The following is a 15,076-nucleotide window of genomic DNA, read 5'->3' as shown; positions in this document are numbered from 1 at the left end:
ATTTACCAGCATTGTACTCCATCTTCCACCCTCTTGCCCACTCATTTAACTTTTGAGTCTGTAGACTCTCCATATCATCTGCACATTTTGCTTTTCCACTCAACTTAGTGTCATCAGCAAACTTAGATGCACTGCACTCGGTCCCCTCTTCCAGATTATTAATGTATATCATGGACAGTTGCAGGCCCAGCACCGACCCCAGCAGCACACCGCTCACCACTGATTGCCAACCAGAGAAATACCCATGTATCCCAACTCTCTGCTTTCAGTTGTTTAACCAATCCATGCTAATACATCATCCCCATCTCTATTCATCTTTATCTTATGGGTAAGTCTTTTATGTGGCACCTTCTGGAAATCTAAGTAAATAACATCCATTCTGTTCCCTTCTAAGCTGCACTTGTTATATCCTCAAAGAACTCCAGTAAGTTTGTCAAACAGGACCTGATTTTGTTGAATCCATGCTGTCTGCATGATGGATCGATTTCTTTCCAGATGCCTCGCTATTTTTTCTTTAATGATAGTATCAAGCATTTTCCCAACTACAGGTGCTAAACTAACTGGCTTATAGTTACCTCCTTTTGCCTACATCCTTTTTTGAACAGTGGCATGGCATTCACCTTCTAATCCACCAGGACCTGCCCAGAGTTCAGAGAATTTTGGTAAATTATCACCAAAGCCTTGACTATAACCTCTACCATTTCTTTCTGTTTCTTGGGTCTGAGATCCTTTGCTCTTCGACTGGGAAAAAGAGGTGCAAGTTAGTTTTCAGTAGAAGAGTTAGGGTTGGATGGGTAGAATAGATGGGTAATGGGGTTATTATAAGGACATTGTGCATTTTTAAATGGAACCAGAAAAATAATGACAGGCAAAAACAGTTCTGATGCAAACAAAAAAAAAGTATGTTACCTGAAGTTTGAGAATTTGATATGGAATCTAGAAGATTTTAGCATGTCCAGGCAGAAGGTGAGCACCATAGTCTTGCACTCAGTCTCATTGAGGAGACTCAGAGAAAAATGTAGGAGGCGGTGAGAGAAAGATCAAAGTGTTAGTGGGATGCTGCATGACAGGCATCTAGAAATTTGGTCACTCCTGTTCTGCAAAGCAATCATCCAAATTGTGTTTGGTTTGTTAACATCATGAGCATCAAATCAAGTTCAAGTTTATTGTCACCTGACTGTAAATGTATACAACCAAATGAGACAATGTTCCTCAGGCCCACTGTGCACACACATGATATGTAGCACACACAGCAAATAAACCAAAATATTATTCCACAAATAAGTTTAATAAAATGTAATTAAAAATCCATGTAGTGAAGTGCAACATAGGTAACCAGTATAGAAAACAGCTTGCTGTCCTAATGACAAGACCTCAGTGGTGACAAGGTATTCATTAGCCTCACAGCCTGAGAGAAGAAGCTGTTACCCAGCAGTGGGTCAAAGAGATTGTAGGATGGATGGCAGGGTCTCTCAACAATGTTTTGGGCCTTTCGTCTGCAACACTCTGGGTAAGTAGGGTGAGGGAGACCCTGATGATCCTTTTGGCGGTTTTTGCTGTCCGCTTTAGGGTCTCGCAGCATGATGCCATATAGTTTCCGTGCCCCACAGTGATGCAGCCAAACAGGACACACTGAATGGTGCTCCCGTAGAAAATTCAGTACGCTGGTTTGGAAGAAGTGCAAATCTCCAGCTGCCATTTCACCTCTCCATTCTCAGACCTGTTGCAGGGTTTCAACCTGAAACATTGACATTTTCTTTCCTTTAATAGTTGCTGAGTTCCTTCAGCAGATTGTTTGTTGCTTAAGTGTTGTCATCTGTTGAGCGAAGTCAAAAGCGAAGACCCAGGGAACTTTTTTTTACTTGCTCCTTCAGGAAGAGGTGGTGTGTGATCAGAGATGTAGTTAATTGATGGTCAAAAGTTCTGTCCACCACGCTAGTGTGGAAGAAAGAGAACCTGTGCAGAATGCCTTATATTTGGAGCAAATTTGATAGATTACGTATGTTGTATCTAGAGAAGATATTGTCCAGAAAGTATTTTTGGAAGTTAAAAAAGAGGTGCAGATCTTATGATTACAATCATTTTATGAGATGGTCAATATAGTACATGTCAAATAGCAGCAATGCAAGTAAGAAGCGACAAGTAACTGGAGAGCTTTTCTTCCCTCTTTACACTGCAAACTTGTTTATGCTGCTTAAGTAAGGGAGATCTCATAACTGTTGTGATAAGAACAGCCCTTTGAACAAGGATAGTCTTGATTTACACTGCCATGATATCTCAGGCTTACCGACAATGAAACTAGAGAAGTACAGAATTACCTATACAGGTAGTCCCTGAGTTACGAAAGTCTGACTTACGGACAACTCATACTTATGAACCGAGGAAGGAGAACGCCGCCTGCCACTTTAAGTCGGATCGCGATGCCGTCCGCCATTTTCAGTCATTGCCGTTGACACTGTTGAGTGTTAAACTTTGTATTTGGCTTAAATTTTCTTAGTAAGATTCACCCTGACCATGCCCCCCTCCCCTGTTCCGGTCAGCTGGTGGCGCAGTGAGGTCAGCGTCGGGCTGGAGAATGGAGGTTCCTGAGTTTGATCTAGTGACAGACCGCTCCCGTGCCATGTTAATGTTGAGCTCGCAACTCAACCTCGTAAAAAAACACTGCCACCTCCAGTTTAAATTCCCATGCAGAATATTGTGGAGGATCAAATGTCCAAACCCAGCACAGTCCCCACTTGTCCCATTTAACCTGCCTCAGTGCGGTGGTCCTTAGGATTCAGTGGACTCGGGAGCCGGCGGAGCTCGGGACCTGCCGCCCGCAGTGTTTCTGATCCATTGACAGGAAGCGATCGCGATTGAAAATAAAGTGGAAATAATAAAGCATTTGGAAAGAGGTGAAACCCCATTGGAAAATCATTAGGCTACAGTTGGTCAACGATTGGAACAATTTTAAAGGATAATGGATAAAGTGAGAATAATGGAGCATGTGAAAGGCCCGCCCCGATGAAAGCTAGAATTATTACTAATCAATGCAGTGGTTTGATTATTGGAATACATACGTTTCTTAAGTGTTTTATATGCACAGAAAGGTAAAATATATACTATATACAAAGACAAACGTTTGACTAATGCCAAATAATACCGGATGTACTTGTTCCAACTCACGTACAAATCCGACTTAAAGATGGACTCAGGAACGGAACTCGTACGTAACCCGGGGACTGTCTGTACTACAAATAACTGAAAATCTACTGAAAAGTTAGAGAAACAGGTGATATAATGAACAAATAAGTAAGCGTTGACAACAAACTGCGTTTTAAATAGCAATTTAGGCCCAAATCCAACCCAGAGGAATTGGAAGAATGGAACTGAATCGTTACAGAACTCAGAATAGGAGGAAGTATAGTCAAGCTCGCTATGGCAGTTTTGTGGGATTGTAATCTGTTTGTGGATAGCCAGCTTCCTGAGATGGAGATGTGGAAATATAGAAAGGGAAGAGTTGGAGATGGATTGTGTGAGGGGAAATTGGCTGTAGAAGTGATAACATTTTTGTGTTCTATGCAGTCATCAATGTACTACTAAAAGACTGGAGAGAGTTGGCCCAGGTGACTAAAACTAGAATGTTTCAAGTATTCCACATAAAGATGAGCTTATTTTAGGTCTCTGCAAGTTGCCAGATCAAAGATACAGCTTTAGATTTGAGAAACCAAATGGAGATTGGGTAATTACTGTGCAGGGTGCTGATGTTTAGTCAGTAGGAGTGATTCTGAACTTCATCCCATCCATGTTGAATAAGATGATTACTATCTGTGACTTCCTGTTATAATGAGGTCTAATGCAAGCTTGGGAAACTATACTTCATCTTTTCTTTTCAGGTAAGTCACTTTTTTTCTGTTGTACTAGAACCTCCTTTCTCTACCTGTCGTCATTTTGGTTATTTTTTCCTTATTCTATTTCCTTGGACATGTCTCACAGGCTTGCCTTTAATAGCATGTTACACAGACAAAGAAACAAAGGGTGTTTGTAACTTTTCCAATTAGCCTACGAAGATTAATTCTATCATTTAGTCCATTTCTTCTCCACCTATTGTCTCTTAGTAACACACACAAAGCTCTGGAGGAACTGAGTAGTTCAGGAAGCATCTTTAGAAATGAATGACTAGTTGACGTTTTGGTTTGAGACTCTTCTTCAGGACTGGAAAGGAATGGGGAAGATACCAGAAAAAAAGGTGGGGAAGGAGGTCTAGCTAGAAGGTAATAGGCGAAGCCAGGTGGGTAGGAAAGGTCAAGGGCTGGAAAAAAAGAAGCATTTGGGAGAGAAGAGTGTAACTTAGGAGGAGGGGCACTAGAGGGAGGTGATGGGCAGATGTAAGAAGCCAGCGTGGAGAATAGAAGATGAGGGGAGGGGAAAGGAAAAACACTGGAAAGAGAAATTGATATTCAAGCTCTGAGTTTTGATGGAGGGTTAATCCTGATCAACATTAACTGTTTTGATGTTAACTGTTTCTCATTTCACAGATACAGCCTTTTCAGCTGAATAAGGGTTTCGGCCCGAAATGTCATCTCTGCCTCCTCCCATAGATGCTGTCTGGCCTGCTGAGTTCTGGCAGCATTTTGTGTTTTTATTTATTTCCAGCACCTGCAGATTCACTCGTGTTTACAGCATTTACTGTTTTAATTTCAGTTTTCCAAAACTTGAGTTTTTTTTAAAATCACAGCTATTATTACCATTGTATAAAACTTCTCTCAGATAAATGTGCAAATTCCAGTAGATTCAACACTAGTTTATCATGAACTTCACTTCTTTACACACTAATTTGTTAAAAACATCAAGGAAAATGTTAAGCCTTGTGTAGGCCTTTGATTTTTTTTGGTAGAGCAAATCATAATTACTAAACAAACCTTTAGGCCCTGAATGATTAATTAGAATCATGTTATATGAGTAAACAATTTAAAAGTTATTGCTTTTTATTAACTTTTTAAGCTTTTGTTTCAATATTTACATTTATCTCTTGGCCTCATTTCTTTGTCCCAGTTTTTATTCTGCTTTTACCTTATGGAATGGTATAACTTATATATGTGGCTTTCCTGTGAATTTTTTTCAATGTAATTCTTCAGGCATGATCATTCTAACTGCTGCCTGTGCTGTTGATGGATGCTCTTTAACACTATAGGAGGAAAAAATGTAGCTAGCATAGACAAAAAGTAGACTATTTTCCAAACCCCAAGAAACTTGGATTGGGAAAAATCACTCCAGTGATTGCAGTCTTGTTGGTCAAGGTTGTCTCTGCTTTTGAATTTCTTTTGCATTTCCAGGTATCGTTGGACATCTAAGCACACTGATCAACTGACAAAGAAAAATTAGGTGGTAATCAGGAGTGGTTACCTTGTTCATTATGCCAGCATGGGCTCTGGAATAATACTGAATGCTCATAGGGCTACTGCTCACCCTTGTTTATTACTATGCTGTCATCTCTGACAAGTTTTCCCCACTGCTGGGACAGGATGTAGCCAAAGCATGTGATGGTAAATCTGCTATGATTCCTTCATGTCAAACTTCTTACCTGCCCAGTTTGTGGGGCAGATCTACTCATTTAGACATGACTTCCCAGAGCAAGAGGAATTTTGCAAAGGTTACTGCACAGGAGCATTTTGCGATATACAAATACAAATTTGTTTCTTTGGTTGATCTGGGTAATTTACTTCAGTTTTACTGTTTTCTGATTCAGCATTCTTATTATGACATATCTCAGTGGCTAGCTGTGTATTTTCTCTAAAGTAAATGAATGCTTTCTTGGTTGTCATCAATATGATCAACTTTAGAAAGATTCTTTTTTTTTGAAAAATTTCAGCTAATTAAATTGCTAGCACAGCTTGCCGATGAAGAATCCTGACTAATCCTGTGTCACCTTGCGCTGCAAGGAAAAGAGACTGCTGTTACACCAAACTTTGCCCATTCGAGATTGGAACTTTTGTGAGTCCTTGATCAACTTGTTGAATTTCCTTGGAGCCATATTTTGCCTTAATGATCTCCCTCTTCCATTTATAATGAATAGAGACTGCAGCAAAAAGCCTATTTTTCTTTAAGCACTCATTTTAAATCCGTCTTTTTCAGGAGTACACTGCACACATGGCTTCAATCGAACTGGATTTCTTATCTGTGCTTACTTGGTGGAGAAGATGGATTGGAGGTAATTAATTTTCATGCTATACTTTGGGTTAATGAGCATATCAATAGAGATGCACGAAAGGGAATTGGCATACTTAGTAATGTTAACATGTGGTGGCTCCTAGAAAGTGTGTTGGTACTTATTAGGTTCTTTGGCTCTATCATACCTAAGTATAAATAAAAAGTTGGAAATTCACATATAATATTGTGATCATTAAGACATGCAAGGGCAAATTTTAAGAATTTATATTCAACCACCTAAAGTGGTAGTGTATTCTACTGATTTGTTGCATAATCCTAAATGTCACACAGGGAATTTAACCACATGTGTGAGCTGAAAATCGATGGTTTGCTTGTGGATTGTTTCTGAAACTGGCAATTTTTTAACTCCCAAAATTTCATGATAATACTCAATGAAAGCAGCCTTTTGAACTGTCCACCCTCACGTGCGGCATGCAGAAGTCTTCCTCCATTGGTAAGTCCCGAAGAATAAAAGTCAATTATTGTCTCCACACTAAATTTTTCTTTACAAAAAAATCTAATTTATGAAATTTGGCAGCATATGGTATATATGAAATATGCAACAGGACTCCAGTGGTTTATTGATAAATAAGCTATCAACAAGATGGTTTTGAGGAATTATATACCTGGCATGATTAGGTGATTGTCCTTTTTACGCCTCTTCAAGCAATTTGGTACATAATGTATTTTAATAGCTCCTTGTTACAGTATTTCGTTATTTAGATTTTGCTGGTTGGAGAACATGTGAAGGCTGTATTTGTGAGTTAGGCTTCACTGATTATGTTCTGAGTAAGTAGTCCAGTGTTCTTCTGTTGTCACTGGAATAGCACACTGATATATCTGGGAGAGGTGAAACACAAAATGATTATTTCCTGACTGCTGCTGGCTTTCTAATCCATAGAATATTATTGAGATATGTATGTAAGTTGCAAATATCTTCATTCTATAAGCAATTAGGATTATGTAGCAATTCAGTAAATACTTTTGGTTTCATATATTCATTTTTCTGGATGGGAAGGAATTTGATTAATACTCTGAGAACATGCTGTGATTGTGTTATTGTGGTCTTTTTAAGGTTACATTGCTGATTCAGTTTTCTTCAGTGAGTAATGTTAAAGCAAATCTTGGGAATAATTTATTTATGGTTCGGATTTTACAATCTCCTGTATATTCCTGTGTGGAAAACACCTAATATATCAAAATGGGATGTACACGGATCAATATTTCAAAAGCCAGATATATTCGTATGGTTATATTGCATGACTGCACATGGTATCCATATGTCCTGATACAGGAAGCAAGTTAGACTTTGGTCATAAAAGAAGGTGAGTAAGTGCAAGTGGATTGAATGCAGTTATTTTCAGAGATCGTAATTCATCAGTGATGTTGCCTTACCAGCCTTTGCTGTAACTTTGAGTGTTGCCAAGAGGAGCTGCTGATATTAAAACTTCTGCTTTGTACTACTTTGACTTTGAGACTTTGAAATTTGATTGCAGTTTGATCAGCTTTGTCAACATTCTTACATGATACGAGTGTCTGTTCTGTTTTTTATTTAGCATTGAAGCAGCAGTGGCTACTTTTGCACAGGCGAGGCCTCCTGGTATTTATAAAGGGGAATACCTGAAGGAACTTTTTTCTCGTTACGGTGAATTAGAAGATGCTCCTCCACCACCGGAAAGACCAGACTGGTGTTATGAGGATGGTGATGAAAATGTTGATGATGATGGATGCAAAATTGGGAATGACTCGGAACCTGGATCTTCAGGCTCCAATCCCAGCAAGAGGAGAAAAGAACGACTTAAGTTGGTAAGAATTATAAAGGCACTGGAAGAAATTTCAAGTTACTTTGTAAGAATGGAGTTTAATTTGTTTATTCTTGAATTTTGCAACAGCCCCATACCTTCAAATGTACACTATACAATCCAAAAAACAATGGAGCAGATCTTATTGACAGGGTCTCTGCACTTGGAATTTTCAGCTTGATGCTTCTCCTTGTCTTTCTATCAAGGACCTTTCTTGCTGGTCCTCAATATCATGGAGTCCAGTGCTATGTTATCAGTATTTGGACCTTGGACAGCATAGTGCCTCTGAAATATCTTTTTAGCAAGTGTTGAAGTTTTGATGTTGGAAGTCATTTAAAGCTATTAAGACTGAAATAAACTGTGAGTAAGTGTTAAATGGGGAACATCAGAAAATAAAATCAAAATAATTTAAAAATAAGAAAGTGCCTTCCTCTCCTTCTACATCTCTACACTGTATTCTCCTTTGAAATTAATGGGGTTCAGATTTTTCACCAGATCAAATCTTCACAAAGGAGGTATGTTGCAATTCCTCAAGTCAGGGAATGTCAATGAGACTGGTCTGTACATCTGTACAATTGTGAAATGAACTATCATAGTTTGGCCTTCCCAATCTATCTTTTTGATAGAACATATGCAGCAGACCTAGACTTTAGTTTTGATTACTGATGCAAATAGTCTTTTTTGAAACCACCAGCAACAGACGACAAAGTTTTGCTTAGTTCAGAAATATTACATGTTTTTTCCCCATAACGGGACCTTCCAAGTTTAGTTAAAGTTGATTTGGAATGGTAGAACAGAATAGATAGACAGGGAATAAAGATAAAAACATCGGCTGATCAATCCCCCTGTTCTTTCTTTATCATCTACAGTGCCTTGAAAAAGTATTCAGCCCAGAACCCTTTGTTCATATAAATGAGTATTTCAACCAGGAGTTTTGATCAATTTAACTGAGAATTTTTGATTTGTGAATCTCAACCTTTTTTCACAGTAGAGCCCAAAAAGGGGAAAATTGAAAAGCATGAAAAACTAAAAACTCAAAAACTGAAATATCAGTAGATCAAAAGTGTTCACCCCCTCTTGCTCAGTACTTTTGCTCCCCTTTTGCTCAGAACAACCTCTTGCAGCTATTATAGCCAGTAGTCTTTTTTGATAAGCCTATGTTGGCTTTGCACAATGTGATGGAGCAATATTTGTCTATTCCTTCTTGCAAAATTGCTGAAGCTGTGTCAGGTTAGTTGGGGAGTGGTGGTGGACAGCAGTCTTGAGGTCTTGCCAGAGATGTTCAGTCGGGTTAAGGTCAGGACTCTGACTCAAGCACATCAATTTTCTTCATTTGAAGCCACTCCTTGGTTGCTCTGGCAGTGTGCTTTGTGTCGTTTTCCTGCAGAAAGATAAGCTTCCTCCCCAATTTAATCTTTCTGGCAGTGGATAGCAGTTTCTTTTAATCCAGGATCTCCCTGTATTTAGAAGCCTTCGTCTTCCTATCAATCCAGACCAGATTTTCAGTCCCTGCTGCTGAAAAGCAGCCCCATATCTTGATGCTACCTCCACCATTCTTTACAGGAGCGATGATGTTACCTGGCTGATGCACAATATTAGATTTAAGCCACACGTACTTCTTAGTGTTGAGGCCAAAAAGTTCCATTTTAGTACTATCCAACCACAAGACCTTTTTCTACATCTTAATAGTATCTTCAATGTGAAACTTTGCAGAGTCTTCACAGGGTCTCTTTTTTTTAGCCAGTCTTCTATAAATATCCTTTTTGTGCAAGGCGTTGAGAGACTGTGGAGTCATGAACTTCATCAACAGCTGCATCTCAGTCAAGAGTGATTATTGGCATCAGAGTAGTCTCTCTTACAAGTGCTATTCTTCTCCAGCAACTAAGTTTAGAAGGGTGGCCTGACCTAGGCAGTGTGGCTGTAGTTACATATTTTTTTCCAGTTTTTCACAATGGACTGCGTTAAGTTCCAGTGTATGTTCAGTGACTTTGAGATGATATGGTACCCTTGCCCAGATTTGTACTTCTCTATTATCATTTCTCTGACTTGTCTTAAATGCTCTTTTGTTTTCATTTTGGGTAGAAAATCTACTATGCTGTTGGACCTTACAGATTAGGTATTTATTCTTATAAATTCATTGAAAATAGGTGATCTTCAAATTTTCTACACTACAAGTTGGTCAGTTGGTAAGGAAATACATACAGTACATAGCACCTAAGGAAAGTTAGCATAGTAATTACAAAGGGCATGAATACTTTTTCAGCCTCATAATTTTGGTTTTTAATATTTAGTAAATAGTTGGAAGGTTTTAGAATTTTTCTTTGATTTGATATAATGCACAATGTTTTGCAGATTGGCTCAAAATATCCTACTTCTATATATTTTAAATTTGGAAAATGAGATTGTAAGATGTGAAAGTAGTTTTGGGGGTTGATTGCTTTTTCGAGGCATCGTACATGGAGTGTTATGAATTAGAAAAGAACATTTGACTTGCTGAGTGATAGTTTTGTAGGGGTCCTTTGAGATACATTGGGCAAACCTTGAATAATTAATATTGCAACCTAGATCAATGTCTGGCAGAAAGGCACTTAAACCCATGCAATATTCAAGAATTATTGTACCAGAAATTACAACCTGTAATGTATATTGGAATATCAAATAATCTAAATACATCATCATTGCCTCATATAATGAACATTTTGATACATTTTAAAGTTAAATGAAAATCAAAGAAGTTCAAATGGTGGAAATCTAAAAGAAAAACAGCACTGGAAACTTTCAGAAGGTCATGAGAAATTCTCTGTGGATGCTTCTTGACTTGCTGAGGTTTTCAACATTTCCTATTTAAGCTATAATCAATTTTTGATGGATAGGTACAGCAAAGCTTTTTTACATGCTAATGTAATTTTATCTTGACTCATCTGAAAGGAAACTGGTTGGATTAGCTTGAATTGCAATTTCTAATACCACCTGATTTTGCTGTCCTTTGCCCTAACTTTTGGCCCAGATCATACTACAGTTGTGTAATTTTCTCAAAAGGGAGCAGTTTTTCTGGAGGGAATGCAAGTTAAAGGTGTGACACAAGTGACAATACAACCGAAGTTGGGAGAGATCCAAAGGAAATGTCAGCAGTACTGTGGATGGGAAAGGTGAGTGATTTTTGATGGCATTATTCAATTATTGTTAAAGCCTTTACTAATGGAATTGAAGCTGATTATTAAAAATTGACTCCGAAATGCGCATTCTCTATTAATAGTCTAGTATTTCAAAGAAAACCATAACATTTACTGGCAGGGAATTATTTCATGCCTTTTCTGTTATAGCGAAATGAATCTGGCTGAAGTTCATTTGTGAATAAGATCACTACTTGTAAGATTCCATACTTTCCCGTTTGCTGGAACAAAGTTAAAATACATTATAAATTATTTATACCTACAGTTTCAAAGTGAAGACCCTTTTGTTTGCAGACTAATTTCTAACTGATTAATATCTCTGATTTTGCTGCTAAAGATGAATTGCTTCTAAGGCGAGTGCTCTGCGCTTCAAAAATGGTGTCAGTAGTGGTGACAGAACTGACCAGCTTAATCCACATGCTTCATTAGTATCCTTTAGAGCAGGGTTCCCCAATTAGTTTTCCACAAGGGCCAAATTATGCCAAGCATGCCAAGCCAAGGGCCAAAATGTCCAAGTTTTTTTTCATTGCACCAGTAAGTTGTTTTATGGGCAGATGTTGTTGTTGCTGCTATTATCCTTGCTGTTGTTATTATTATTATTATTAGTAGTAGTAGTATTAGTAGTAATAATATTAGTAATATTATAGGCCTGGGATTCTCAAAGCCTGTGTTGTGGGTCACACAAGAAAAAATTGCACTCTTGAAACAAAGTAAGTCCCAAACCAGCCATTTAATTATGACTGTAGCTATCACAACTATCAGCTGTCACACACACACACACACCCACCCACCCCTTCTCTTCGACACAAAGAACACTTCTCTTACACAGAGTTTTAGTAGTACTGCCTTTTCCACTGTTTCTGTTCTCTCATATAATCTATTTGTTCTTTTTAATTAAGCTATGTAGCATTTGAAGTATGTAATGTAGCTATAAATGAAATCATCAGTATTACTGCTGTTGTAATATCATTATACCACAATAAGATTGAGAAATGGACAAAAATAAATTGATTCAGTCACCAATCAGTGAGAGAAGTGACAGCGATGGGATGAGGCAATCCTTCTGATGTCGGGCCTGTATTCTGTTGTGGCAATCCTGAGGCACTGGTCAAGATGTGTATTGGAGAGTCTGTTTCTGTCCTGGTTCTTGATAGAGTTCATTGAAGAAAACGATGACTCGTGTATGTGGAGGGGAACAGTGTGAGTAGGAGCATTGCAATAGCTCTTGTGTTTTTGAATTGAGCTTGGGGAACCACGTTTATCCAAAAGTCACTCACCCCAACGACCCATTTCCAAGACCTCCATCTGAAGAGTTGCCTCATCTATGGAAGGCGGCAGCCTTTTGGCCTCTGCAGTCCACTGGCCGTCAGCCAAAATGGAGAACGGCCATCTCAGGAAGAAGAGGATGTCACCTGAGAGTTTAGGAGAGCTTTCAAATCGTTCCCTGAAGTTTTCTGCTAGGCTCGTCACAAAATCCTTCATCACTAGATCCTCCCACAGTTTGTTCTTCTTGCAATGCTCCCACAGATGTGGGAAGTGTAACTTTCTCCTGTGAATGTCTCTCCAACAGGTTCAGCTTTGACTGGAAAGCTTGAATCGCCTCGTACATGTCCACAACAGTGTGGTTGTTACCTTGTAATTGCAGATTAAGTTGATTTAGATAAGACATGATGTCACACAAAAAAAAAGAACATGTGCCATCACCTTGTTATCACTTAAAAACTTAAATTCTTAGGCTTTCTGGTTCTGCAGGCTGGATAAAAAATACACAAGCTCATCGTGCAGGTCGCACACCCTCTCCAACACACAGCCTTTGCTCAGCCAGCAAAGGCCGCATTCTCTACAGGGGCATTGGTCATATGTACAGTGTGGGATGAGGTTAAAATTAATTAGAGCAGCGTGCGCTTTATTTACATGTTGACAGGTGCATTCACGTAAGTGCCAGTGGGTCAGCGCGGTCCAGACATTTGATTATCGCGGCCTGGACCTGGCCTGCGGTCTGCCTATTGAGGTTGTCTGCTTTAGAGCTACTATCATGCCCTGCTCTAGGTCAAGTGCTCTGTTTGATTCATGCGTTCTAGGTGACCTTTCTGCCTTTTGAAAAATGTCAGCAGGTTAACAGTTTATCCCAACAGCAGACCTCTGTTATGTATATTCCTTTTGTCTTGTGCATCTCTCTCCAACTTCAAACCAGCTATTTTCTTTCTTTCCCTATTTTGATAGGGAATCAGCATACTAACTCAGAATCAGTTTTAATATCACTGGCCTATGTTGTGAAATTTGTTGTTTTGGGACAGCAGTTACAATACAGAACATAAATTACAATAAGTACAGTACCGTGCAAAAGTCTTGGGCACAGGTTAAAATATTCTGTAAAATGAACATGCTTTCAAAAATAATGAAATGAAAAGTTTCTAAATATCAAAAAAAATTACTTATAATTCTCAGGATTGAGGATTCTATTAATTCTAAACAGTAGAAAAGTAAATCTTCAATATTTGGTGTGACTACCATTTGCCTTTGAAATTTTATCAGTTCTCTTAGGTACGCTGTTGTGTAGCTTTCTAAGATAATCGGTTGGTAGCTTGTTCCATGCATCTTGGAGAACTTACCACAGTTCTTCTGCAGACTTTGCCTGTCTCACTTGCTACTCTCTTTACTGGTAGTGTCAGATAGCCAGTCAAGTTGAGATCAGGGCCCTGTGGAAACCATATCATCTGTTGCAAAACTCCTTGTTCTTCTTCTTGCTGAAGATAGTTCTTTATGACCTTAACCTTGTGCTTGGGGTCATGGTCCTACTGCAGAAATAGTCCCAAACTTGTAAGGAGCCTCAACTATGCTTCACTGTTGGCTGCAAACACTTAGCTATGTAACGCTCTCCAGCTCTTTTACAGACAAACTGCCTCCTTTTTGAGCCAAAAAATTCAAATTTTGACTCGTCAGTTCAGAGCGCTTGCTGCCATTGTTCGGCACCCCAGTTCTTGTGTTTTTTTTTGTGTTGGTGAGTCTGTAGGCTTTGTTTCCACCTTTGGAGGAATGGCTTTTTGGCAGCCCTTCCATGAAGACCACTTCTGACAAAACTTCTCCGACTGTAGAGAGTTGTACTTGGGTTCTAGTGGTTTCTGTGAGTTCAGAACTGATAGCAGTGCTGGACTTCCAATTTAGAAGGGACGTAAGTTTGATCTCTTATCTGTTGCACTCAGTTTCCGTAGCTGACCACTATGTTTCTGGTCCTGAAACTTGCCCATTCTTTGTGCTTCTTCAGAAGAGCTTAGACAGCACATCTTGAAACTCCTGTCTGCTGCGAAGTTTCTGCTTAGAAGAGACATTGCTAATGTAGGATGGCCACCTTGTTCTTGTTGCTATGCTCACTCTTGCCATGATGTAGTGCAAAAAGAGAGGAAGAAATACAGGAAGTGCTTGTAGGTTCAATGTCTATTCAAAAAATCTGATGGTGGAGGTAAAGAAGCTGTTCCTGAAATGGGAGTCTTCAGACTCCATTACCACCTGCTTGATGATAGCAATGAGAGGAGGGCATATCCTGGGTGATGGGGTTCCTTATTGATGGATGCCACCTTTTTGAGGCATCTCCTTTTGAAAGTATCCTCCATGCTGCAGAGGTTAGTGCCCACAATGAAGTTGGCTGAGTCTACAAATTTCTGCAGCTTTTTCCAAGCCTGTGCATTGGTCCCTTCGTACCAGATGGTGACGCCGCCAGTTAGAATGCCCTCTATGGTACATTTGTAGAAATTTGCAAGTGTCTTTGGTGTATACCAAGATTCCTCAAACTCCAAATGAAGTATAGCCACTGCTGTGCCTTCTTTGTATTTGCATCAATTTGTGGGGCCCAGGATAGATGTCCAGAGAGGTTGCCAACTGTTTCTGTTTCCACTGGTACTGCCTGACCTGCTT

The 15,076-nt window shown here is 39.1% G+C and overlaps 1 protein-coding gene across 1 annotated transcript in view; it reads left to right on the top strand.

The window, feature by feature from the left end:
- rngtt (RNA guanylyltransferase and 5'-phosphatase) overlaps positions 1 to 15,076 on the top strand; it is a 307,137-nt gene that overhangs the window by 48,048 nt on the left and 244,013 nt on the right. The window contains exons 5-7 of the mRNA XM_059982400.1: positions 6,115 to 6,190; positions 7,746 to 7,995; positions 11,031 to 11,140. Coding sequence (XP_059838383.1) covers positions 6,115 to 6,190; positions 7,746 to 7,995; positions 11,031 to 11,140 — 436 coding nt within the window. The remainder of the gene's footprint in view (positions 1 to 6,114; positions 6,191 to 7,745; positions 7,996 to 11,030; positions 11,141 to 15,076) is intronic.

Source organism: Hypanus sabinus, chromosome 10, assembly GCF_030144855.1.
Source record: "Hypanus sabinus isolate sHypSab1 chromosome 10, sHypSab1.hap1, whole genome shotgun sequence".
In the NCBI taxonomy this organism is placed as follows: domain Eukaryota; kingdom Metazoa; phylum Chordata; class Chondrichthyes; order Myliobatiformes; family Dasyatidae; genus Hypanus; species Hypanus sabinus.
This window is presented reverse-complemented; position numbering and strand designations above follow the sequence as displayed.